Source organism: Nestor notabilis, unplaced genomic scaffold (genome assembly GCF_000696875.1).
Source record: "Nestor notabilis isolate BGI_N333 unplaced genomic scaffold, ASM69687v1 scaffold9174, whole genome shotgun sequence".
Lineage (NCBI taxonomy): Eukaryota > Metazoa > Chordata > Aves > Psittaciformes > Psittacidae > Nestor > Nestor notabilis.
The window spans coordinates 27,990-55,279 of record NW_009926037.1 but is presented as its reverse complement, the minus strand read 5'-3'; the positions used below and the strand labels follow the sequence as shown (position 1 = coordinate 55,279).

The window sequence follows — 27,290 nt, the reverse complement described above, 5'->3', positions numbered from 1 at the left end:
TAATTCACCCATCCCTGAGGCTGAAGGAGCAGCTGTTAAGGTTACAAGATTAGCAAATTGTTTTCCTCCATTTTCCTTTCACATTTTTTTTTTTTCCCTTGAGATCTTTCCACATTTTGGTTTGTGCTGGGAAATTCTTCTTAATTAGTCTAGTTGGGTCACTAATTTGATGTTGAGAAGCAAAGGAAATCCTTCCTTTTGCTGGTGCCAGCTGCCTCTATGGTCTGAAACTGGGACAACATAATTCATCTCCTTCCTGGTAGAGAGAAGAGTGTGATATACTGACTTGTAAGGAAGGGAAAACTGAAGGGAAACCAGAGTAAGCAAACAATAAGAAGAAAAGTGGGGGTTAAGTAACCTAGATGATATAAAGGTGGCTAGTAATAGAGGCTGCAAGTATTTCTGGTCAATGAAGGTCAAAGCTTTCAAGAGACTGAGCTTACCCATTTACAGAAATAACTTGTGGCTGTGGAGTTTGTGCTTTCCAGACAGATGGACATCACAGTAGATGCTTATGTACTGCGAGTAGGGCTCCTATGATCTCTCCTTTTGGAAAATGGAGGTTTAAAGTGTGATTGCTGTAGGGTCTGGTCAAGCTTCTGTGAATTTAACAGAGATACAGAGCACCTTTGCGATTGTGGTGTGGATTTTTACTATGTGGATTTTTACTATGTGTGGAGCCAGCCTAGGTTTTGAAAGGTATAATAAGTCCTAATTATTCAAAGATAACTTACTTCTGTTTGTAAACCAGATGGCTTGACAAAAATGAGGATGATGGTCAGATTGTCCGAGAACTAGTGCCTGCTGGGGAGTCACCAATGCTAAAAAGTGAGTTAGCTTGGAAAAAACCAAGGTCTGAGTTTGACCTGTGTATGCATGTATTTACTTCCTTTATTCTACTTAGTAATCCATGTCAATTCACGGTAAAGCTATTGAGTGTTTTTTGCCATTCTTATGCAAGAAGCTGCAGGGGGTTGCTCAGGAGGAAATGCCTTTGACCCGTAAATCCTAGTTTACGAATGAGATTCATTTGCAAAAAAGAGAACAATTACAACATAAGTGTAGAAAGAAACTTTGATTTTTAATGTTGTAATTTGTTTAAAAACTGCTTTCTTGTACAGCTTTCTCTGAAGGATCTTGAATCGCCACTGCTTTAGTAGAGTAAATTTCATCGAATAACATTGTGTTCCTGAAGAAAATCACCAGGAAGATTAAATAGTCCTTTTTTGAAGAACCAGGGCTCAAACAGTACAATTTTCTTTAGAAAATGGCTCTTACAGAGCTCAGGCTGAGATGCTTTTTGTTCTGTTTTAGGAGAAAGAACTAAAGCTATTGAATTACATTGTAAATTAAAAAAAAAAAAAAAAAAGTGAAATCACCTCACTTGCCAAGCTCATTTTTATGGATTGGTAATCATCTAACAGTGAGAGGGAGGCATATAAAACATTTTCTGCTTATTAGTGTAACTGTTGCATCTCTTATATTTTGCTGAATAACTCCAAGGTGTTATACATACAGCTTACCCAGTATGGCCATGAGACACGGGATACATGAACAGAAGAGAAAATTCCTTTCTGTGTCTTTAGCTGGAGACCTTCTTCCCTGTATCTCTTTGAAGCCAATTGCCTGGTTGAGCACTGGAAATGTCACTTGTGTGTCTGTGTTCTGTACATTGATCTCTCTAGATGTCAGTTATCACATCAGCGTGAAGACAGGAGATGTCCCTGGTGCCAGCTCAGACTCCAAAGTTTTCATCAAACTCTACGGTGAAAAAGCAGACTCCAGCAAAGAGACTCTCTTAGTCTCTGATAATGATCTAGGCAATTATTTTGAACGTGGTCGAGTGGATGAGTTTACTATAGATACGATGGACATTGGGAAGGTAAGAATTAATTGCAGGTGGCTCTGCACCTCGTACAAGTGACTGAATTCACAATCAATATAACACTAAGGACTGAATATGATGTAAGAATCTCTTACTCTGGATATTAAGAAATACATTTTGCACAGACTATTACACTGGCAGTCTGTCGTACATACTGGCATGTGAAGAGTATTGTAAGTTTATAATGAAATACATATATATAAATCTTGTACATGAATATGGTGGAAGAACAGGGTGCCGGGGATAGGGGGTTTTTTATATATTAAGCAAATTCTCTTGTGTTGGGGTTTTTTCCTCCCCTTTTGGTTTTTGTTTGCTTTTTTCAAAGATCAACAGAATACTGATTGGACACGATAACGTGGGTCTTCGGTGTGGCTGGTTCCTGGCCAGTGTCCAGATCACAGTTCCGGTCCAGGGAAGGCAATATATGTTCCCCTGCAACAGATGGCTCGACAAAGATGAGGCTGATGGCAGGGTGGAGGTGGAGGTCTACCCAAGTGAGATTTTGCCTATTGAGAAATGTAAGAGAAGACACATTGAGAAATGTGTGCTGTTTTATAGCTAGCACTAAATTCATATCACTAGCATTCTTAAGGTACAGGACTCTACTGTGTTAGACACCAAAACCAAAAAGTCCCTGTCCCAAAGAGCTTATGTTGGTAAGAACAGTAAAATATTCTTGACATGTTTTATTTTCTAAAACAGCTGGAAAAACATTACTGAGGTGTTAATCTCTATTTCCTGAGATTGTATGACAAATTTATGTCCTGGGTAGCAAAACACAGCACAAGGCACTGTGCTTCATTGTAATATCAGCAGGTTCTGCTTTATTCACATTTACTGCCTCCCTGTCCCAGTGCTTCACCAGCACACATCCAATCCTGCCATTATTACCCATTGCCTGGAAGAGAAGAGTATTTGATAAATAAGGACCAAGTCCCTGCTGCATATTTGAGTTTTATCAGTAGATTCATTTTCTTTTAAGGATATAGTTAAATTTTCTTTGGGATCCTGAGAAAGGATGCCATGGTTTTCCTCTGCTCTGTGTAATTCCCTCCCCTTTATTATACTAAGGAGGTCATTTATCCACACCACAGTTAAAACTTGAATGAAATTCCCTTTTAAGGCTCTGTTTTGCACCACTCCGACACTGGCTTAATACTTGTTAAAGGAACACTGTTAAGCTAGTCCTCAGTGAAGAGCTGTGTTTTCTCACATTTGGTTTAGATAAGAGCAAATGGTCTGCTACATGGTCATTTGTTAAGACAAGGTAATTTAATTTTGAACGTGATCCCTAGGGAGTGTGGTTATCTGAGCTCCTCTGCTGATTTAATGGCTTTATTTTTCAACTAGTGATAAACTACGAGGTGTCTGTAGTTACTGGAGACGTGCGGGCCGCAGGCACCAATGCCAAAGTTTTCATGCAGATTTACGGCGAGACTGGCAAAACTGAACTGATCTTCTTAGAAAACAGATCAAACAACTTTGAGCGGGGAGCCACAGATGTCTTCAAGGTATGATAAAGGCAGTCATTGCCGCTTCTATGAGGGGAAAGAAATGACCAACCAAACCTGAAACATCAACAGAATAATTGACCCAATTATATAAACCACAGACTTTATAGCAAAATTGCCAGGTCTGTTGGTATCTGCTGTCTCTATCCATATTTGGGGGAGGTTTTGTATTTCTTTGGGGAAGTTTTGTGTTCTGGAGTGTAACTTTTGTCTTCTGAGGGACTAGTAGCAAAAGTAGCATGGAAGAATACAGTCCAATAACAGCATTTGTTTGCCTTTACTTTCAAAAGGAAGTACTCGTGTTAGACCTCAAAAGACCTTAACCTTCTGTTTGGGGCTGACCACACATTGTTATCCTTTTATTTGTCTAGCTGGAGAAAAACAAACCCCATACAGAATATAAGATATCCTGGCCTTGCCTGTGGTCACACATGCTGTTAACGACAGGTGCATGTTGCCAGCCTAACCCTGCAGAGGTTTGCTACTGTAATTTCTGAGAACATGTGAGTGCCCTCTGGATTTTACTTCCTCTAGCACCAGTCCAGGGTACACTGTACAGGAACAGCGCTTGGGGTGTGTAGCACGCTCCTCCAGATACCATTTGGGCCGGTAGTTAGGTAATGGAATCATCTTCTTGCCCAGATGAGGTTTCAGAACAAGGACAGGGTGTGCTGTCAGGGCATGTCATAGCCATGTCCTTCTGTATTGAAGCAACCTCAGAAGACACCTACATCTGGACAATAAAGCACGAAGTCCAGATGGAAGCAGGAATTAAGGCACATCTGTCATATGTGCTCATGACGCAAGGCTCAGAATGGTGGTACCTTAGTCTTCTTGTGAATTTGCAGTCCCACAGAGGTGGGATCCAGCTCATCACAGTTAAGCACCTACTTAAAGCTAGTCATGAAAGACTGGGGTATTCTTCCCATTGTCACTGACCAAATGGAGGTGACTTTATCCAGAGCTTTACCACAGTTTTGAAATGCATATTTTTGAGATCAGTTCAACTCTTCTGCCTCAGTTTCTTGCTTTATAGAATGGAGTTAGTGCTGTTTATCCATTTTTAATGAGTTCTTTAGGATGTAAGATGATTAGCGCCTTATAAATGCTTGCTTTTTTAAGACTGTCTTAATTTCAAGATTAAGACTGTGCCTAATTTTAAGATTAGGCTTCTCTGATTTTAAAAGAAATAAGCTTTCCAAAATTTATGAGTAAGAGATATTAACCAATATCAGATTTATAGTAAGGCCATATACACAGTGTTCTGTTTACATAGCTATGCTTATATCTTCAGATGTTTATTGCTATACTTCAAAGTTCTGCACATTTTCCATGTGGGTTTGGTTATTTTTTTAATAAGCACACAAGGCAGAAGCTCTGAGGCACTAATATAAAGATCCTCTATCTCTTTCATGATATGAATATTTACAGAAAGATATGAGTAAGAATAAGATTCTGTGAGCTACATGCTAATAGGAAATGACATCAGTTACGGACAGGGCATGCAGAATGATTATAGCAAATCCAAGGGTAAAGCAATGTAAGAAAAGACACATTCTTTATGCGAGGACAGCTGGATCAATTTTAGTTTTCTGATAAGCATCTTGTGTGCAATTGATTTTGGTTTAATCTACTATAGAAAAAATGCTTCTAGACTGAAACCTTATATGAGAAGTTGCCAGAATTCAGCCTGAAGCAAATGTTTGCAAGTTTTATAACATAAACACTGCCTAGCAGCATAAGTAATCACCAGAAACAAGCCATTGGTTGTTGAAGGATTGCATGGAATAAAACTTTCTACCCAACTTCATTAGGTAGTAATCTGGACAAATAATCTAAACCAACAAGCTTTTATATCTGCTGTTTTGACTGGATAGATGGAAATCTTCTTACTGATACAGCCGTCTGCCACTGATGCATTGTAATCACTAATGATTGTATCCTCTCTGCACAGTAGTGAAGTGAGAAAGTATTTTTCTAATTTTCCAGATAAGAAGGATGAGAAGGATGGTCCATGTCAGAGATCAGGTTATATGAGTCCAAGTTTACTGCCTGTTTGCTTTACCATCATTGCTTCTTGCTCGGTTCTTGTCTTGTGCTAAGTATTAAATGTAGCTTATTATTAATTTAAAAACTACCTCAGGCACTGAGAATCTGCAAAAAACCTAGTATGATATTCTAGCATATTCACCTTTAATGCCAACATAGAGACAATACTGGTGAGGAGAGCAATGACAAAGTAGGGAGCCCAGAAAATATGGATTCAGCTCCTATCCTAGCCATGTTCGCTCTGAATATCTTCAGCTCAGCCTGTTTGGATGAGATTTGGTGATAGAAAGTATGAAAGAATAAAACAGGAAGGAAAAAGTAAAGGCAAGCTTGCATAAAAAGTTGATCCTATCCTTGCTTAGATGTTTCAGGTGGTAGAGGTGATGTTCCTCATTTTTAAGAATGCACTTTCTAAAGTTAAGATGTCTTATGTCCTCCTGGGTGGTGACTTTTCCTTGGTGACAGAGAGAGGCTGCAGATGTTGGCAAGATATATAAGATTCGGATAGGCCATGATGGGAAAGGCATTGGGGATGGCTGGTTCCTGGAGAGCATCACGCTGAAGCGGCTTGCCACAAAGACAAAGGACTCTGATAAAAAGAAGAAGAAGAAAAAGAAGAAGTCGGAGGAGGAGGAAGAAGAGGAGAACAAGGGAGAAGTAATGGATGTCTATACGTTTGTGGCACACCGCTGGTTGGCCAAAGACGAAGGAGATAAGGAGCTTGTGGTGGAGCTGGTGCCTGATGGAGAATCTGCCCTGGAGGGTAAATATCAGAGGGAATGTGCGTGTGTGTGTGTGGATACAGCAGTTGCATGAAGGATGATAACCACACTGTGGTGCTTTGCAGGACCATTTATTGCCTCAGGCCTGCAGTGTAGCTTACACTGTGGTTTGTTTGATCAGCTATTGGGAGGAAAAGGATAGTGGTCAAACTAGGGGAAAGGGGAAGGAGACAGCCCAAAATGGGAGTATCCTAAAGGACTTCTGTAGAATTCTTCAGGGCTTCTCTGGGGTCTTGAATCCCACAAGTTACCACTGTGGATGGGAGTTTAGCAAACTCTAAGTATTTACATGTTTAGTGACAAGGGCTGAAGAAAGATAGAGCTGCTCATGTTTGAAGATAGATGCAAACAAGTGCCAGACAAAATCTTTATTAAAGCTGACTGTGCTGGCATTCTGGGGCTCCACCAGAGCCATGGATCTGATGAAATATGGCTATTTCTGGTCTTCTCCTCATCTGCTCTTGCAATTTTACTTGCAGAGAATACGTATGAAGTCCATGTTCTCACTGGGATTGTGTGGGGGGCTGGGACGGACGCTAATGTCTTCTTGAGCATCTATGGCATAGGAAGAGGAGACACGGGTGAGCGCCAACTGAAAAGGTCGAATAATCTCAACAAGTTTGAGAAGGGACAGGTAATGCATGAACTCACTCAAGCTAGCAGGAGGCTGGCAGAGCTTTCAGTTATCATGTCTGCCATTCATTCTCTGCAAGGCTGGGCTTCTTCTTTCAGCTTGCAGCTCAAAATGTAGCTTAGATATAGATAATATATCTTAGACATATTATTTAAAGCAAAATGCTTCTAAACATTTTTCAGGGGAAATCCATTTGAATAATAAGCTGAACACCAATTCTACACTGAAGCTACCTTTTTCGTCTGTTTCTGTGAGCATTCTGGTAATAATGTTTGAAAACCACAAACTTTAAATTAATACTGGAGAATATTTGTGGGGGAGCTCAAGTACGTCAAAATTTAGATTACAAATACGATTCTAAATGTTCTACTCAACCACTCAGGGAATAAAACCAGTATTACACTATGTGCTATAATTACATTATAATCTAATCCAATTAAACAATATCTCTTGTAGATTGAATATTTGCCATAAAAATGTTCATGAACAATTAACAAGCTAGTATTATAGCCAGGAATTGCTCAAGGAATAATTTTGAATAACAAAAAATTACAGAAACAATAAGCAGCTGTGGAAAACTTGCAACCACAAAAAAGAGCCTAAGGTTGTTAAATAAGCTTTTAGCTGTGATTTATGAACTTGGCATTGGATGAAACTGCAACCTGTACCTGGTTCTTCATTCAGTGGGAATAGCTCCAAGCTATAAATATAGCATTCTCTGCTCTTGGAAATAGAAACCCAAAGTCCACCAACAAGTTAATCACATTAAGGTGCTTAATGTGTTATGATAACAAAGGCCGTCCTGTCACACTAATACAGGCAATAAATGAACCTCTTGGTTGTAGTAAAAACAGGAAGAAATTCTGAAGTTTGAAATAAAGCACATGGAGGTACACAGAACAGTTTCCATGTAGTTGATACCTTTGTGTCCAGTTCCAGATTCAATCTGAGGGAAAATACTGAGCCTCAAAGGGATGAGATTTAGAACAGATGAGTTAAACTTAGAGGAAGTTGAAACTGAGGTAAAGAAAGGAGTGAAGGGTTGTGCAGCTCCATTTAACTGCCTTGTAGAAGCCAAGAATGAGTGCTAATGGGAGAGCTCCTCTGCAGTTATCTTAGTACCTCCATGCAAAGTGGGTGTACAAATACCTTTTGTTTTAATGGGAAAAAGATAACTGTTGCCTTCCTTTCCCCCTTTCTGGGAAATCTGTCATTTGCCTCTTGCCTCCTGTGCAGGTGGATGTGTTCACCATCAAAGCCATTGACCTGGGTGAGCTGAAGAAGCTGCGTATCCGCCACGATAACTCAGGAACCAGACCAAGCTGGTTCCTGGAGAGGGTAGAGATTGTTGACCTCAAGGAGAGCATCACGTGAGCAGCCTGTTGCACCCTTTTTGTGTGGTCAGAAAAGGGGGCATGTTCTCAGGATCCCACAGAACCATGGGATGGTGGAGGAGATACAGAAGGGAATCACTGTAGTTCCTCATCACCTCGCAGGGAGCTGGCACCCTTTGGGAGCCTTGTGATGATTGTGCTGCAGTAACTCTGTGTGGGGTTTTGCTGCCTTAGCATCTCTGCAGTTTGGGAACCAGCAGTATTTTGAAGGAAACCTCAGCTTTTGGTTGTTTCTCCTGTGAGGGACTTTCCCTCCTTGCAGAGCCTGCACTCATGTTTCCTTTCAAAGCTCCACTCTGGAAGTTCCTGATCTCACATTTTGTTTGTCTTTTGTATTTAATGTAAAGATCTGAGCCAAAAGCAAGCCCCAATCTAAGCAAACTTCCATGATTTTCACAGACAGCTGGATGAGCAAAGCCTAGGCTGTTAGAAACCTGAAATACAGGCTTGCCCTTGATCTGGAATATGCTTGAAGTCACATGTTTAATAGCTGTGCAGTGCTCTGATGGGTGGGACTGCTTGTAAGGACCTCAAAATAGGTCCATTCTTCCTAAGTGTAAAATGCCTGGGAGACTGGAGGTTCCCCTGAGTTATTTAACTTTTTCTGGCAGTAAAAACCAAAAGAAATCATTCATATGAGGTTGACAGCTCAGAAACAGCACTTTTCAGTAAGTGCTCACTAACCTATTTTTGGATTTAGCTCCCACAAATGATACAGAGCTCAAAGAAAACAGATGTGTTGTTCAGCTTCAAGTATTTTTGATTTTTGTTTCAAAGTAGCCTCTGATCTGTGCTTGTGTGTGTTATTAAAGCCTGTGAAGTCCTGTGTAAGTGCTGGGTGCTGCTGTCATTCTTGTAGGTATTATTTTCCATGCCAGCGGTGGTTAGCAGTTGAGGAAGATGACGGTCAGATTGTCAGGGAGCTGGTCCCAGTGGATGAAGCATTTGTAAAGAAAGATTCGGAAAATGAAGGCCAGTCTCTTGCAACGCTGGGCCTGGAACAGAAAGGTTTATGTTAGCCTTGTATTTCTTCCACTGTGGGGTTGAAAAGGAACCAAGTTATTAGCACTGCTAAGGGCATTAGCAGTTAGCATGCACTGGGATGTGTGTAATTCTGCCCTGACCATGAAATTTTCAGGTGTTAATGAAGTGTGAAGTGCATGTTAGCCAGTGAGGATGGATCTAATAATCCTGCAAGATTGGACCCAAAGTGGGAAAGCTGGGAAGATGCATAACACATTCAGTCATCATCTCTCAAGTGAAATGCACACTTATTGCTAAGATCTAAGGCATGAATCCCAGACATTTCACATCGTGGACTGGAATGGTTGAACATTTCAACGTAAACCAAACAGAGAGCAAACATGACCAGAGAAAGGGAAGGGACCTAAAAATGTCTTACTTCCAATCCTGCTGCTTGTGTCCATTGTCTTCCAAAATAACTTTATCTCTCTTGTATGTAATCTTGCACAGTAACCACAGAGCAATGGCACACTCCTGAGTCTGATGCTGAAAGGTGCTGAGTGCTCAGCACTTCTGTTGGCTTCACTGCCAGTGAAAAGTTCTAAACTCCCCCCTCATATGCTTTCAAATACACAAATAATTTCCACAAATTGCATAGCCAACAGAGTTCCACAAATTGGGTATCCATTTGGTTCAGGAGGACCTTCTGCCTGAGCAGCATCTTGGAAACATGTGTCTAACTGTGGAAGAAAGGTGACCATTTGGAAATCTTTGAGTAGGTTTTTGCAGTGCAGTGATGACTATATTAGACTTTTCCACTATTTTCATGAGTTTAAAGTGCCTGCTAGATGATGGTGAGGTAGAAACCTCCTTAAGGATGCTACTTGGAAGGGTGTGTTCATGAATATGAACTGCATATGTCAACATGCACATACTTCGTGGTATATTACATGCACATATATTATTTGATGTTATTAGAATAAAGGGGGTAATATGTTGGGTTTTTTAAATGAAGTAACATCATAGGCAGAGGTGGATTTGAAGAGCCTTGCAGATTCCCAGAAAGCAAATGGGAAGGCTTGAGCACATTTCTTATCTGTAGATATGCAGACAATGTACTGAATGGCTGGAGCAATATATTGAGTCTGCAACCAAATAGCCCAGCTCACCCCAGGAGCTACCACAGCATACAATGAGAATTAGAGATTACAATCAAAATAAAACTCAAACCAAACACACATATGCAATGAAAAGTAGAGTTAATTTCTTCTCAGACTTCACAATCTTAAATTAAGATATTTTATCTGACAGCTAAATCAACAACATACACTGTGAAAGTGAAAACCGGGGACAAGAAGAATGCTGGGACAGATGCCAATGTCTTCATCACACTCTATGGAAGTAAAGATGATACAGGTATGGCTTCACATACTGGAAAATGATAGCACCTCACTGCTGGACACGTGGAAAGACAGGTCAGGGTTTCCTTTTGTTTCCTCAGTACCCATTCTTCACTCCTTTTTAGTACAACTCCTTCTTCTCGCTGTCCCCACATACACCGTGATAAGTGGGAGCATACCACCAGCTGCTGTAAATCACTGCTGAACTTTGCGATGCTGATTTGCACCAGCTGCTGATGTAAAGGCTTTAATTTCAATTATAGAAACAGCACAGTTGACTGGGACTACATTACTGAGTTCTGAATGCGGTGAATGATTTGCTTTACTCAGCAATGAATCAGCATGCTCCTGCAATCCAGCTCTCCTCTGCCTTCTTGAGTGGCCCAAATGTATTTAATCAGCTGATGAACAAATCCTCTTGGAAGCAGCCGAGCTGTGTGTGCAGCAACTCAGATGCCTGTGAGAGTGATAAGGAACTCATGGGCAGGACTGATTTCTTTAGCTGTGAACATAGCACAACAGCATCATCCCTGTGGCATTGCCAGCGGATCACTGAAGAAAGGAATGCTGTATATCTTGCGTGTTGATGCAGATTTGGGTTTGGGGGAAGGGACAAAGCTCAGATCTTGTAATGAAAAGGCATTTTTTTCACATTTTAGCCACTTCCCTCATGCCACTGTTGACATTCCCAGAGGATTTATTTCACATGCTGAACAATGTCCTTTTGCCTCACCGCAACAGGGATAGTCAGCCTAAAGGCCTCAAAGATTAACAAGAACAAATTTGAGCGGGGGAAGGTAGATGAGTTCACAGTGGAGTCTGTGGACATTGGAGACCTGAAAAAAATCAAGATAGGCCATGACAATAAAGGTAAGATAATCTGTTTTGTAATGTAGTATTTCTAATGCATTAGGCATGTTGCTGTATAAAATAACCTGCCTCCAAGACCCCAAACCTAATTTAGCTTTTGATGACAGATCCTTGGTGTCTCTTTGGCTGTTGCTGCTACTGTAGCACGGTGGTGGCAACTTGCTGGTAGCTTTGCAACCACTCTCTCTGCAAAAGGCTCTAGTTTTGCAGCCACATCTTTAGAGAGATTTCTCATATGTCACCAGACCATGCTTTTTCTTGTCACACCTATAGGCCTGTCTCATTTCTTTATGAATATTTTTGTTGTTTTGATCATCAAGTCTGGGCAGCTGCTTTTTAGACGTGACTGTGTCTTTACTACAAACAAGGGAAGCAGTGGAAGGATGCACGGATTCCTTCCCTATGAGGCATCAAGGGACATATATATTGGTAATTCCTTGTCTGATTGCAAAAGCAAATTAATCCAAGTGATGCAGTTATTTGAACTTCCACATGCACGTCTTTAACCTGACACATATAGAAACGTGAAGCACATTAGCTCAAACCTGGACTGTTGCTTGCAGTGATCTTTATGGTATCCATTCTATTTTTCCATTGGCAAAAGAGAGGTAGATTTCTTTCTCAAAGCCCTGGAATTAAATGATTATTTTGCTGTTGTCTCTAAAGGCTTTGTGGGTTATTCACTGTTATCTCTCCAACCACAGGTAATTCAACTGGCTGGTTTCTGGAATGGGTGGAAATTGATGCCCCATCACTGGGGCAGTGCCTCAAGTTCCCTTGTGGCCGTTGGCTGGATAAATCGGAGGATGATGGAGCTGTTGAGAGAATTATCTTCCCTGCAGAACTGCAGACAACAGAGTATATCCCATGTGAGCAGAATGCCATTTCCCCGGGATACACCCATCATTACAGAAGATACAACCTCACTAGCTCATGAAGTTTTATTGCCTTGGTCTCTCCCTTGAATCGGCTTTGAAAAATCCGTAAATGCATCATACGCCAACTATTCTGGTTACTACAAAAAGGTTCCTCTGGGTGCTCTAGACCAACATTTCCTGTATTTTCCAAATTAGAAAGTCATGAGAAGCCATGTGGTTGTGTATGATTGTCTTCTTGCTCCCTCTTGCCCAGTCACCCCCAAGTCCTCAGCCCATTCCAAGCTGTTTTGTCTCCAGTTTCCCTTTGATCTTGCTCCATTCTAGTATTGCTGTTTCTGTTGACAAAGCAGACACTTTGGTCCTGCTTCCAAGCCTTGCTTCCCACAGTGCCTTTCACATTGCACACCTTTCTCTTGTTGAAAGACCCTCTTCCACAGTTCCTTGAGTGTTGCGCTTTTCTTGTTGTATTGCACCAGTCTGCCTCTTTTAGTGTTTTCCAGTTTTTCCTTACTCTTCACTTCCCTCTAAACTAATGTTTAGGGTAAACTCAGCTCCTTCTGAGTACTAAGCTTCTAATTTTAAAGTCTGCTATGACACTTCAAATTCTTCTATTCAGGCAAATTCTTTTCCTGTCTCCAGAATATTGAGAATCAGGTAATATAGCTTTCTTGAATTAATGACTGAAATAATTATTTTTCATACTTTGTTGCCTTTTTCATATGTGCACCCTTGTCTGTGTGCAGGGAACTCACAGCACTGTGACTGTATTTGATTTGTCCCTCCTTGATCTGTTTCATTTCAAGTTGTTAACAAATATTTCCTGGCCCATCTTCAGGGGACTATCAAAACTGCCTTTTCCCTTTATTACGTTGGATGCCACGATGATGCGGGATGAGGTCTGGAACCATAGAATCACAGAATCATAGAACAGTTTGGGTTTGAAGAGACCTGAGAGATCATCTAGTTCCAACCCCCTTGTCATGGGCAGGGACACCTTCCACTAGACCGGGTCAAAGCCCCATCCAGCCTGATCTTGAACACTTCCAGGGATGGGGCAGCCACAATTTCTCTGGGCAACTTGTTCCAGTTCTTGTTTCAACCAGAGCTGATTTCCAACTCCATGCCCTGTGAGGTGCTCTCTAGGTCACTCTGAAGAAGTGATAAGTTGTTCACACCAAAGATGTCTCTTACCTCACTGCATCCCTCATTGTATGCATTGACAGAATCAAAAGCCTTACCTTCTTCAGTTCCTTACTTATACAGCAAACATTAGAAATGCCCAAGCTCTCTTCTTCCTCAGTTTCCTTCATCATAAGCAGTTGTGAGAATAACCACACGTAAGATTATGAGCCGCTTTAGTTCCTTTTTTACTGACAGCACTGTGGTTCATGTTAAAGGTTTCCTTGACACTGGCTGGCCAACCCTCCAATGTCTGGATCTTCATATCCTGCAGTCTGTATGCTAAAATCATAGAATCATAGCATGGCATGTGCTGGAAAGGACCTTAAGATCATCTAGTTCCAACCCCCTGCCATGGCCAGGGACAACTCACACTAGACCTTGTTGCCCAAGACTCTGTCTAACCTGGCCTTGATCAGTGCCAGGGATGGAGCATTTACCATTTCTTCGGGCAACCTATTCCAGTGCCTCACCACTCTCATAGTAAGGAACCTCTTCTTATACTTAACCTGAACTTCCCCTGTTTAAGTTTGAACCCATCACCCCTTGTCCTGTCACTACAGTCACTACAAATTTCTTCTCTGAGGATCTGCCAAAGTCTTCTCTTTTTGACTCCCCTATGCTTTGGCCAAGCTAATTTTTTTCTCATGTCTTGCCTTCTTTACCTAAACTGTCTGAAGCAGAAGAACAGATACTCTTGCTACCTTCCTTACTTTTGTCAGTCAACTGGAAGACATAATGTCTTTGTGTCTGAAAAAATAAATTAGTAGATAGATACATTAAGTTCAAGGGAGTGAGTATAACCCAGAGACATTTTAAGTGTTTCTCATCAGGTTTTCCCATGTTATCCCAGTCAATATGTATTTGCAGATGTTGACTATATCATTTATTACTGTCCCTGTATATTACAATGATGTAAGGGTTTCTGGCATACATGCCTTTAAGTACACAGTTTGTGTAAACCTGATTTTTGTCAGCAGTCCACATTCAGTCTTTGAAAATAGGCTTCCCTGGTGAAAAGCTTGCACCAGACTTAGCATCAGATTTGGCTCTTTCACCATTTAAACCATTCCCACTGTGCTATTTACTGCCTTCTGGTTTCCTAACTATTAACCCTGGGCTTTCAGCTTGCCAGAGGTAACTAAGCCTGTTTGATGTGTTTTATCATGACTTGTGCCAGAATTGTTTCACGCTGAACAAACGATGAAAACATCTCATCGTCAGCCCAATTAAAATCATCCCTGTGGGGATACAACTTTAAAAGTGCCATGTAAATGAAACGGGCGTCTGACAGCTGAAATTTGTGCTGCTGGTGACCTTGTTACAGTGCCACTTTGCTGATTCAGTTCTAAGCCAAGGTTAATATTCAAGCAACAAGAGTAAGCGCCATGAACTTCAGCAGAGATCATTTTTAATTCGTAATGCGTAGAATGTGATTTTTGATCTCCAGGATTATTTTTTTTTCCATCCTCTTACATACTGGAGAAACAATTCCCGTTTACTTGCAGCACTGCACAGTGGATTTCGTTGGGTTGCACAGAAAAGAATATCAAGTATCTCCAGGCTGACTCTCTGTAGAAGAAAACTTTATGTCTGTTCTCTCGAGTGCTGTATTTAGATAGCCTGGGTTTTTAATGAATGATTAGTCTCTGATACACATAATCAGAGTTACTCCAACAGTAACAGTTATGGTGCCAGGAAACCTTCTCTCTACCCTAACAGAGATGCTGCGGTGTGAATAGCAAAGGTGACTGAAGTCACTGCAGTGTAGGAGGATGAAGAAGACAAGCAGCTGAGAAGATAGTAGTGAGGGTGGGAAATGGTGGAAGCTGGGTGGGTGGTGTATGGAAGAGGGATGGCCAGGCTTTGATCCTGGTGATAACACTGGCTGTGCTTAAGGATAGTGAGGCTGACTGCAGGGATTGTGTCTGCTTGTGGCAGGAGAAATCCCTGTGATGAATCAGTGGTGCCCAAGCACCATCTTTCATCAATAGATTACAGAAAGGATTGAAAAGAGATTGGGACACAATTCAGTTTTCCAAATGGCACACCTGAATTTACATGTCCTTATGACAAGGGAGTGTCTGAATTCCTCTTATCATCAATAAATGGTCATTCACAGAAGGTGGAGTTGGAGAGTGATTCAGCTAACCCTGAGGAAGATGCCTGAATTGGCTTGTCTGATTCTTTCTTCGAACTGCATTGGCTTTAGTGATTACATCTGGAGATGTACACACCTATCTGATGTGCAGACATCTGAACGCAGGTTTCTTACTCTGTGAGATAAACACCATCTTACTTTGGAAACAGGATATTCAGCAAATCTATAGCAAAGCCAGAACAGAGACCTAGTCTTATTCTATGGTCAGTCTTATTCCTGAGCAAGTCTGAATCATGTTCCAGCACAACTCAGGACTGAGAAGCTATGAAGATAGGAAAGAGCAAAAGGACGCATCAGATTTTGGGCATTCTGAAGAAACCGAGGAAATAGAATAAGGAAGTATTTAGTGGCTTGACCCTCACCTGCTCTGCATTCACAGGTGACCTGGTAGTTTGCCTTGGTGTAACAAAGAAGGTAGGATAAAGAGAAAACTAGATCAGAGTGGACAGCAGCAGGTTTTACTTCTTTTCATTATGGTTGACTTTTGTCACTTGTTTAGTAATGAAAATAATAGATATTTTTACCAGTAAAGCTATCTCAGATATTTATATACTGCTCCACTTGGCTTAATTTCATCCATCTGCCTAGTTGCTCTAAAAATTCTGAGTTCATGTTTTGCTTTAAGACTTGAGCTGTTGAAATAAGTCCCATTTCAATAACTTTAGATGGCAAGTATAAACATAATGAGTGCTTTCTGATCATATGATTAACCCCAAAATATCAGTAAATGAACACGCATCAAGGTCAATTGGCCTTATAGGGTTAAAGGAAGTTCCTCTGGATTCTGAAGTGTTCAAACCCAGGTTGGACGGGTCTTGGAGCAACCTGCTCTAGTGGAAGGTGTCCCTGCCCGTGGCAGGGAGTTGGAACTGGATGAGCTTTAAGATCACTTCCAACTCCAACCATTCTATAGTTCTATGATTCTCATGGTACTGACCAGCTTGATAACTAAATGACCATAAGTGTGTGATTCCTACCCTGTCCTCTTAAACTGTGGAGTTTTCTAATCCAGATTTGTTTCACTGAATTTTTTTAGGGTTATTTGAATCCTGCTTATTAACTTCTGTTGGTTTGTTTTAATTCTCTGCCATTTCCTAAATCAGTTGTTCCTTACGAGATCACGGTATACACCAGTGATATCTTCGGAGCCGGCACAGATGCAGATGTCTTCATTGTTCTCTATGGAAGTGATGGGATCTGCACTCAGCAGAAATCCCTGTGCCTCAACAAGAGAGAGCAAAGAATGTATTTTGAAAGGAACTCGGTCAATCAGTTCATTGTTGAGGTAAGATTGAAGATTGCTCTCATCTTAGGTTGCTCTAAAGGGATTAAGAAGATAAAATGGAGTGAAGTGGGAACTTCCCTTTTAGTGAAAAGCTCTTCAGCTCTTTTCTTGAAGAACGTGGGTTCATAACTGTGTTCTGCAACTGGATCAAATCCTTTCTTACAGACCTGCAGTTAGTAGCAACTTGAAGGTATCAACATGCAGAGTTGTCATGGATGATGCCATATTAAGCCTTGTAAAGGCTGTTGCGGTTTTATCATGGAGCTGAAATGTGCCAACGCATGGATACAGAGGCTTTTCCTACAGAGCCTTGTCCTTCCACATAAAGTTGCAAGCCACTTTGGAAGGCCTTTACATCTTCTGTTTCCTAGACCATAATTAGTAAAGAAAGGGTATCAGTCTCCATGCATGCCAGATCTAATATGTGTTCCTCTCCTTAACACTCTTATTTGTTTGCATGTTTGCTTTCTCTTGCAGTCTGCAATACTTTGAAAGGTAACAGGAACTAAATGCTTGCAGTATCACTGATATTAGCTGTCTTGTGTTTCAGGTCCTTTTACATCATTTCATGTTCTTGTTTCAGCATATCATGTTGAAAGGTCCATGGTGCTCACTACTTCCATAGCACATCATTTGGGGTAGATAGTCTGTTCATTTGTACTAACTCTATGGCAAGCTAAACATCTCTTTTTCTCTGTATCCTCGGACACAGAGACCATTACTTTGCTGCAGTCAACAGGATTTTTGAATACCTAGGGCTAATATTTTGAAAGATCTTATCAAGCATTTTCTCAAGAGTCCACAAAACTAACAAAGAATCATAGAATTACTGAGGTTGGAAAAAAACCTTTGAGATCATTGAATCCAGTCACTAACCTAATACAGCCAAGGTCACCACTAACCGTGTCCCTAAGTCCCACATCCACACGTTTTTTAAACATCTCCAGGGATGGTGACTCCACCAGTTCCCTGGGCAGCCTGTTCCAATTTATCTTAAGCAGAAGTTCCCACTGTAGCACTTAAGGGAGAAAAACACATAAACTTTTATAGACATTACAAAGTATAAGGAACTAGGCATCAGGGAAAAGGAAAAGATTTTATTTCAGAAATGTTTAATTCCATTTTAATTCTTAGGGGTTTTAAGTAAATTTGGGGAGAAGGTTAAATCTCAAAGATCTTTTTCTTGCATATTCTCAGAGAACTGTATGCAGATAGTAAGCCAGTGCACATCAACGAGTGAGCTCATTTACATGTAGAATATTCAGCTATTCCCATTCATAATATACTCATTACTGAGAATTTTTAAGAGGCAAAACTATAGACAGTCCTGCTTTGGCCTATCCTTCTTGTACTGCTTCATACCCTTACCCTCCCTCCCTGGCTGCAACACCAACACTGACTTCTTAGAGGACCTTATAACCTCTGTGTTTTGAGTTTGGTTTGTTTTTGTAATTGAAGGCAAATCTTAAACTAAACTTTTTAAACGAGTTAAAATGCTTCCAGCCCACATTGTTGTTATATGGCATGAATCATAAAATAAATCCCCAGTGCGATTCCTTAAAAACAAAGAAAAAGACTTATTTTGGTGGAGTTTCCACACAGTTTTTCATAATAGAGATTGCATTAACCCTTAGGTATAAATCTTAAACTGAGTGTTATTGTTATTCCTTTATTCCCTAAGATTCATTTTAGGTTGGGTAGAACCTGAAACATCAGTACTTTTCTTAGATGAAACTAGTGGAAATGCAGTTTGTTCTCCAGATTTATAACATCATATTACCCTGTCCCCAAGCTTCATTCTGTCTTCGACAGTTCCTCTTGCTGCAGGAGACGGGGATGAAGTAAAATATATTCTTCTTTCACCTACTTGTGTAGAGCAATAATTTGGAGTTCAACAGAGCTTAAAAACAATTCGGGCATCTCAGAAAACACAGATTGAGAATGGCCCATTTATTTTAGTGTTTTTAACTGCCTCTACCATTTTGTATGCCGCAAAAGAGGCAAAAAAGATTAGCGACTGGTCTCAGCTATGCTCCAAAGTGATGATTTGCTGGAGATGCCTACAGCAGAGTAAAGACTACTTCTTCTTTAACATGGATATTTACTGGTCAATCATCACGTTATTGCTATGTCTTGATTAAAAGCCTCATTGAACAATTAGTATTTGGACAGGTCAAAAGCGGAGAAAATGATTTTTCCTTAGTACATACTTGAGTGCATGTGTGAGTTTTAGAAATTAGTTTGGATCAGTTAATTATTTTGCAATGAATCTTATGCTGTCTAAAGTTAGGACAGGGCTGATGAAGTCAAACCCAGTTTGTAAGGAGTGTGAAACTCCTTGACTAGTGCGGTCAGTCTTACTACGTTGATTACTGATTCCTTTGCTTCAGCATGGGGTAATTTTGTCAGCTGGGAAGCAAAGAAGGGAGTAATCTCCAGTGGTTCGAATTGAGATGTTCAGTTTTCTTATGTTTCCAAGAAAACAAGATTCCAAGTCCTTATGGATAGAAAGACAGCTCAGTGTGCTTCTCCTGTGAGCAAAACAGGTTTGCATCCAGCCTTGTTTTATTTAAAGGCCAGATATACAAAAGATTGCAGTGAAATGATCAAAAGCTATTACTTAAGAGCAAATACAATTTTTCCTGTTCAAACCTTTGTAAGGGAGGTGACTTAAAAGTAATGAACTAGATACAAATTACTCAAGTAATAAGGTGAGGCATTAAGAAAACTATCCACTTCATATGATAGTGCCCCTCTTGACTTGCTTAGAATGACATTGGGATTATGTGGCAGAATGGGAGAGATATGATATAAATATCGTACGTTGATCTCAAAGCTATTTTTCCAGTGTTTTGAGAGTGCATAGATGTATTTAAAAAGAAAAAGGATATAAAATAATAACTTAAAATGCATCAGTATTGTAATTTCTAAGCAATTACCTTCATTCCCACTCATCCAGAGAAGCCTGAGCTGCAGGATTGCTGCTGTGCAGCCAAACCTGTATCAATACTGTTGGTAATTTATGTAAGGTAAGATCATCTCAATATTTGGAACAGAAGTTCAGGGAAACGCTGTAGGTAAAATTCAAGTTAGGGCATAACTGACACCAACTCTAGTATTTGCTCCCCTGGAACTTCATACAGGCTGGAAAAATAGGAAACAAGCTAAAGAAGTAGTATCTCAAATATATACTGTTCTTCAACCTATCTCTTTCTCTCTTTTTTTTTTTTTTTTTTTTTCATTTTTCTGTGGATGAAAAAAGCTGGAGGATGTTGGTGACATTATTGAAAAGATCCGCATAGGACACAAAGGCGGAGGAGTGAACTCCGGATGGCATTTGGACCGTGTTGCTATTCGGAGATTGTTGTCAAATGGAAAGGTAGGCTGCAAATCCCAGCACTCTACGGTACGTTTTCATTAGCAGCTGCTTCCATTTCCCAAAGCGCATCTTCTGTACACAAAGCATGATTAACAGTGAAAAATGACTCCCTAAAGAACAATGCACACTAATGAACTTGCTAGAGCTGGGTATCGGGGGACAACAAACATGTATTACTATGTTTTATTCTTCAAATGTTGATTGTAAGATTCTGCAGTCATTACTTTTCGAAAATGCTGTTTTCATTCTACCTTTTGACTAGAGTAGACTTATTCTATCCTGGCAATGGATGGGAGCAAAGCAGTTATGTGGCTTCTCAATATTTTTGAAGTCTTCACAACTCTTTATCTGGTGTGTGAAGGAGTAATCTGCTTGCTGGGTTTAGAGGCAGTGGTATCATGACTTGCTTGCTGGACTGAGAGGGAAGATTCCTGAGTTTGTACCCATTGCTGTGCAAATGCAGTTGAAGAAGTAGGGGGCTGACCAAACATCCCTGTGCTGCACTGCACCACTTTGCTGGACATCTCTGAGTCCTCAAGGCTACCTTAGATAATGGTTTTGGATGATGATCTCTTTGGAAGAGATAAAAGCTTCATATTTTCATGTGTAGTTTTCTTATGAACAATCACAGGCAAGGAAATGAGTGTACTATTTTAAAATTAAAAATCTACTATTGCTAAACACAGACACAAAATAAATTCATCAGCCCCATAATTCTGGAAGAATAGATGTAGGGGCCAGTACAACTAAGACAAGGAAAATGCTTGTCAGTGCAAGTCCTTGAATTCCTCCTATAAAAACCATCAAGTTAGGTGCTAGGACTTTTGGCTGATTATGTCAACAGGATTAAGGCAGTGCAGCCAGATAGGTCATCTTGACCTTGTCCATCTAAGAAACTGTTCCTTGGCCCTACTTTCAGATGCTGGCTGTAGAAACAGGAATGAATCTGGCTGTAGAGAAGTTTGGAAGAAAATCACCTTTTCAGAACCAATTCAGAATTGGAGCATTAGCTGTGTTTGGCAACACCAGAGCTCTCTCCTCTGTCTTGTCCTTTCTCCCCTTATTCCAAAGAGATGTCAGCTTTCATTTTCACCTCAGTGCTCAGGTGTGCCCCCTTCTGAAGTGACTTTTAATATCCAGTGTTGGTGTAAACACTCCTTGCTCAGTCATGGTGAACCTACTTCTTATCTTGTTCCTTCTGTCAAAATTTCCAGGATATGTTTTACTCTTTTTGCCTCATGAGGGTCTGCCAAAACCCTCCTCATCATGCTCAAATCTGTATCCTCCTATACAAGCTTCTTCACAAGCCAATACCCTTTGATTCTTTATTATTAATAGCTTTTTGCCAGTCCGTTACTATCAGGCCATCTATCTATGTATTGACTAACCCTTGCCTTGTACAACTTCATTAAGTTAATGAACAAGATGACTTTTTTTTGAGATATTGTTATTGTTCGTATGTTAGGGAAGGGAAATGCACGAAGGTATGGAAATCAAGACAAAAGAGATTCCTGGGCTGCCTCTTTGTATACCTACAGTTAACTGTACACTTTGGGAGGCTCCCGAAAGCTCCATGTTGGGTGCTCTTCCATTAGCCCAGAAAAGTTCTTGGGGATGCACAGCTCTGCCATCATTATAAGCACTTTAAAGGACGATGAGAAACCTGGGAAGGTAGAAGAAGGAAGGAAACCCATGAACAATTTAAAAATGGAGAGATTTACAATTCTGCTGATCTTTTGATTATGTCATGGGGAAAAAAGACGAAAGCAGAGCACTGCATGATGCCGCTGATCAGCCACAGGATATTATGACCTGCCACAGGATAGCAATATGCTGCCAACGCTTCTAAAAGCTGTGCTACCTGATTAGACTGCTAAGATGGGTCTAGATGTATCTGTAATACTGCAAAAGAAAAAATGAGGTCAGTAACTTTTCAGATTAAATTGAAAGCACTTGGGTAGGAAACGAGGATTGTTGCATGCCAGTAAAGCTCTGTCTTGGCATGCCAATTATATCTGATAATTGTATTCCATTTGTACAGCTTGGGGAAGGGCGAAGCACTGATTTTTAGCACACTATCATACCCTGCTTCTAGCTTTGGGCCAGACTCAGAATCTAATGAACAAATTCTGTTCAGAGCTACAAGAAGATGTTACTCTGTGTAACATAAAGCAGCACACTTTACGTTGCTTAAATATTAATGCAATCACTAGCAAGGAAACTCCAATAAAGACTGTGGCAATGACACAGTGATTCACAATAATGATACAATTAACTCTTGCAGTAACTGCACATTATGCCCCACTGTGCAGACACTCAAGTCCCTAGATACCCTATAACCTATTATTAAATAAACAGTGTTCATATTAATGGCATCTACAGCCAACATTATGAAAGTTTAGGAGCAGTTAAAAGCTTCAGTGAGAGATGTGGCTGAAGTGTGGTCTCTACTGGGATGAGTTTCAGCAGTAAAGTAGTGTCTGGAAACCCCTCTCTTCCCAGCCTGTAGGTGGGGAGATAAGCACTGTTCATCGGCTCAGCATGCAGCAAGATAATACAGGGTAAGTGGTCAGACAGCCAGTGCAGAAATAAGGAGGCAGCAGTAATGGCGTGGCCAGTCAGTAGGTGCTGTATTTTGCTTGAACAGCCCAAGTAACACTTGAAAATGAAATATTTGAAATCATCTAAAGTGCTGCTGGTTTGTTTGACACCGTTTTGTACAAATCATGCTCCAAACTGCTTTGTGGATTTAAACATTGCAAGTCTGGGGTTAAACAGTAGCACTGCAGGGAGCAGCAGTGAGGAGGAGAAATGGCATTTTGTTGACAGCAGAAGATTTGGGCTGTGTGGACTCAAAGGATGATTCTGCTGCAGAGTCAAGACACTTGATTATAAAAATCCCTTGGAGGGGTTCAGCTCCTGCAGATGAACTCATCTGTGATCTGTGCACTGTCATGCAATGGCCTGTTCAGCAGTGACTGGAGTGTGTCTTTGATCTTAGGTGCATGACTTATTCCTCCCCAGTGACCGAGTCAGAGAGGGCAGGATCTGGCAGCTCAAGGCTGTAATCAGTACACACTAATAACAATATTCAAGACTGCTAGGGAGGGCTATTCCCTTCTTTTGTTATATATTAATATTTTACTATTTAAAGAGCAAAAATAGTGAAGAAAGGACCCTATATTGGTTTGATAGCTAATTACATGGGAGTAATTAAGGTGGACAGTATTCTTATGCGTGTTATACATGAAAGTGCTGGCACATGGAGTAGCAGAAGAAAGTTCCTGTGCTGCTTAAGAGAGAAATTGCGAAGTTGTCAGTAAGGAAAAGGCTTTTTTATTTTTATTATTATTATTCCTTTATTTACTTACTTTGAGATTAAAACTAACTTTTTTTTTTTTCTGTTCAAACTTGTGGTCTCTGCATGGCTCATGCCCCTTTATTTAATGAAGACACAGCTCAGGGTGCCCAGCACACACAAAGCCTCCTGCATCTTACCATCTTGGAGGCCTTATGGAAGTCTGTTCTTAATGAGTAGTCTGGGATTGATTTTGTTTACCAAGTAGAAAACACATGTTCTATTGTTTTTGTTTGTTTGATGATAGAAATCATATTTGTTTCCATCAAAATGAAGTCAAAACAAAAGATCAAAAAATTGAATCAGTATTTTTCCCTCTTAATGCACGTATGGGAATTGCCTGGAAATCAGCTTGAGTCACAGAATTATAGGGCAAAATCTTGAAGTACCGTCTCAGAAAAAAACCCCTACTGACTTCAAAGAGAATACTGCCTGAATAAGGATAGAAGAGGGATTGCAGGGTCTCAGTAAAACACGGCTTCAGCAGCAATGGTGCAGTCCTGACCAGGAATTTGCAAGATCAAAAACTGGGAAGGGCAGAGATCTACTGGTTCATACATACAGTCTCATGCAGTATTGGGAATACTGTTCTCTGCTTCTTGTCAGAGTCCTCAGATGTCCTCTTTCTGGAGGGAATATATTTCTGTATACTATTTCAGGTATGCATCTGCATACACATGCATACATACATGAGCTGAAAATCCTTGCCTGCACATCAGAGTGTTTTCAAAGGGGAAATGCTAACATATGTTCACATTGTTTTGAAGATACTATCTATGTTGTGTTCACTTCAGGGCTCAGAAACTGTCACATTTCCATGTGAAAGATGGCTTGCAAAATCTGAGGATGATGGAGAGATTGTCAGAGAACTGGTACCATCTGAAATTTTTACTGAAAAACTCATGAAGGATGGGACACTTAAGCAGATAGAGGAAGAAGTTGAAGACCCATTAGAAGGTAACATAATTCTAGGAGTAAGTAGGGACCTTTTAATCTGAATTTTTTCTTAAATAAAACACATGTGGTTCAGGCAAACGCAACGTTGGTATGACTGTTCACATTTCTTTCCCTTCCTGTTCTCTGGCTTCTCTTATACCTGAAGCACTTCTGTGCAATAATACCATTGTTTTCCTGTAGGCCATTTATAAACCTATCACAGACACCCTTTTACACAAACATAATTTGCACATCTCCTTAAAGGCCTAATAAAATTCTTCCATCTTCTCTTCCAGACTCTGCAAACATTTGTCCAACTTCACCCATCTTGTACACTCTGCCCCTTCCTTTCCTACCCTACCAGTCTGATTTATGCTTCTCTTTCCTCCCAAATTTTTTTTCCTGCTGCTCTTCAGGTACATATGGATACTCTCTAGAAATGTAGCTCTCAGCAGCCACTATCACCTCATTAGAGTGCCCCTGGGGAGGAGAATAATTACTTATTCAGTTCTGAGCCCATCTTACAGTGTTCATATGCAGTGTTTGACCTTCCTGGTAGCTGAAGCAACTGAACAAGAACTCAAGTTTCATCCAAGACTCATTGCTTCTCTCTATGTCCAGCTGTTCCTAAGTATTTTTCCTCTAGGACCTACTTTTCCCACCCTGAACTCCTTCTGCCCTTGAAAGAAGTCATGAACCTTCTTACACTCTGAGCACAGCAAATTGAATTCAGCTGACATTTTCATTCTTGGTTCTTGTATCTGGCAACAAGATGATTCAACAGGGAAAATAATTTCTCTCCCCATTTCTTTTCTCTCAGAGTCTGATTTGCATTTACAGTATACCATTGTTAGAGTGGAATTTAGACGGTTTTTGAGTGTTTTCCATCGCCAAGGGAAGAGGTGTTTCATTGTAAGGGAGGTTGGAGCCTGACCACTGTGCCCTTAAAAGAGAGAAGAGTTTTCCTCCTGTTAGGAACTATGTGGGAGATTTTTTTTCCTGCAGAGGCAAAGACAATTTTAATATCAGTGAGTAAATACACCACTGCTAGATGCCTGCATGACATTTTCTTTAATTTACTAACTTCTGTTGCTTTACCTGCCCCATCCCTGGCAGTATTCAAGGCCAGGTTGGACAGGGCTCAGAGCATCCTGGTCTAGTGGAAGGTGTCCCTGCCCATGGCAGGGGGTTGGAACTGGATGAGCTCTAAATGAGCTGTAAATTAGAGCTATAAATGAGCTCTAAGGGGCTCTTCCAGCCCAAACCATTCTGTGATTCGTTCTATGATACCTTGCATTAGTTACTATATGCTAACTAACCTAGATGACTATTTTTTATCTTCCAAACGCAACGACTTAAACCAAGTTTTACAATCTATGGAATAGGCTTTTTGGTTAACTAAAGGAGGATTTTATTGGGAGCTAGAACTAAGTTTTGGGACTTCTGCTTTAGATATAAAATATCTGGGATGGGAACTACATCTTTTTCATCTGCGTGAGTCCTCACGCATCTTGGGCTGTGACACAGTCTAAACGACAATGGACAATCAGCTTGTGTTATTCTGAGGATCATTTGTTATATAGCAGACTGCATTTCAGTCTTGAAGGTGTTCACAACTGGCAAGTACAAACCAAACAGGGACGCACAGAGTAGACTCTATTCATTGCTTTCTTCATTATAACAGTTGTCTCTTAAATACTAAGCTATAATACTGCAGGACATAATGCGAAGAGGCAAACCAGAAAACCTGGCCTTGTACCTAGTCTGTTGAATAGTCTCAGGTGATGATCCTGATCCATTTCTTAGAGAAATCAGTGGAAATCCTTCATGGACAATGAAGCAGAATTTTCCCTGTTTTACTGGGAAAGCTAGATACAGAATAAAAAGACAACCTAGATATGTTCTTTCATGCTGCTAACACACCAAGAAGAATCATAACTAAGACTTTGTGCCTTTTTCCCATTTGCAAGGAGGCATTCCCCAAGGGTCATATGCCACCACAGTAATCAGAGACTTGTATAGTCCCTAATTGTTTTCCTGGAGAGGATGCTTTCAGTAACTGTTTGTTTTCCGGTGTAACTGGGAAAAAGAGTAGCAAAATAAAAATAGGAATATTTAACAGGTTTGGTAAAGCATATTACTAAAGACTTGATGGGGTTTTAGTGAATCATCATTGAGCAAGCTAAAGAGAAAGGGTACTTAAACAGTACAGCTCCAGCACTTCCTTAATTAAATACTGTCTCAGCAAAAGGACCCAGAATCCTGTTCTCTTTCTGTTTGGGGAATTTATAGAGATACATGCCATTAACTCTGGTAGTAACTGCACATCTAAATCCCTGGGGTTTGTTTATGGAAGATGGAGCATAAAGAATTCACAACACTGAATCACTTGTTCTCAGATGTATGTCCCTTGAGCCTTAGTATGAAAAGGTGCTGAGTTCCCTCACCTCTATTGTCTTCACATCCAGTAATAACCATAACTATTCTTTGCATTTTTAACTGTGAACTATGTGATCAAAGCAATAGACAGACATTGATTAGATGGAGATAAGGAAAGTCAGCAAATTTCAGCCCAGCGATTCCCCAGTCTTTGGATCATTACCAGAGCCTGGAAGCATAAGGC

General features: G+C 40.5%; 1 protein-coding gene across 1 annotated transcript in view; it reads left to right on the top strand.

Annotated features, from left to right (window-relative positions):
* Window positions 1-751: 751 nt before the first annotated feature.
* Window positions 752-27,290, top strand: part of LOXHD1 (lipoxygenase homology domains 1) — a gene marked incomplete at both ends in the record, with an annotated part of 53,745 nt that continues 27,206 nt past the window's right edge. The window contains 14 exons of the mRNA XM_010013327.1: window positions 752-828; window positions 1,686-1,882; window positions 2,214-2,406; window positions 3,239-3,399; window positions 5,914-6,211; window positions 6,710-6,864; window positions 8,101-8,234; window positions 9,118-9,266; window positions 10,533-10,637; window positions 11,363-11,491; window positions 12,196-12,360; window positions 16,813-16,994; window positions 20,257-20,373; window positions 24,526-24,688. Coding sequence (XP_010011629.1) covers window positions 752-828; window positions 1,686-1,882; window positions 2,214-2,406; window positions 3,239-3,399; window positions 5,914-6,211; window positions 6,710-6,864; window positions 8,101-8,234; window positions 9,118-9,266; window positions 10,533-10,637; window positions 11,363-11,491; window positions 12,196-12,360; window positions 16,813-16,994; window positions 20,257-20,373; window positions 24,526-24,688 — 2,225 coding nt within the window. The remainder of the gene's footprint in view (window positions 829-1,685; window positions 1,883-2,213; window positions 2,407-3,238; window positions 3,400-5,913; window positions 6,212-6,709; window positions 6,865-8,100; window positions 8,235-9,117; window positions 9,267-10,532; window positions 10,638-11,362; window positions 11,492-12,195; window positions 12,361-16,812; window positions 16,995-20,256; window positions 20,374-24,525; window positions 24,689-27,290) is intronic.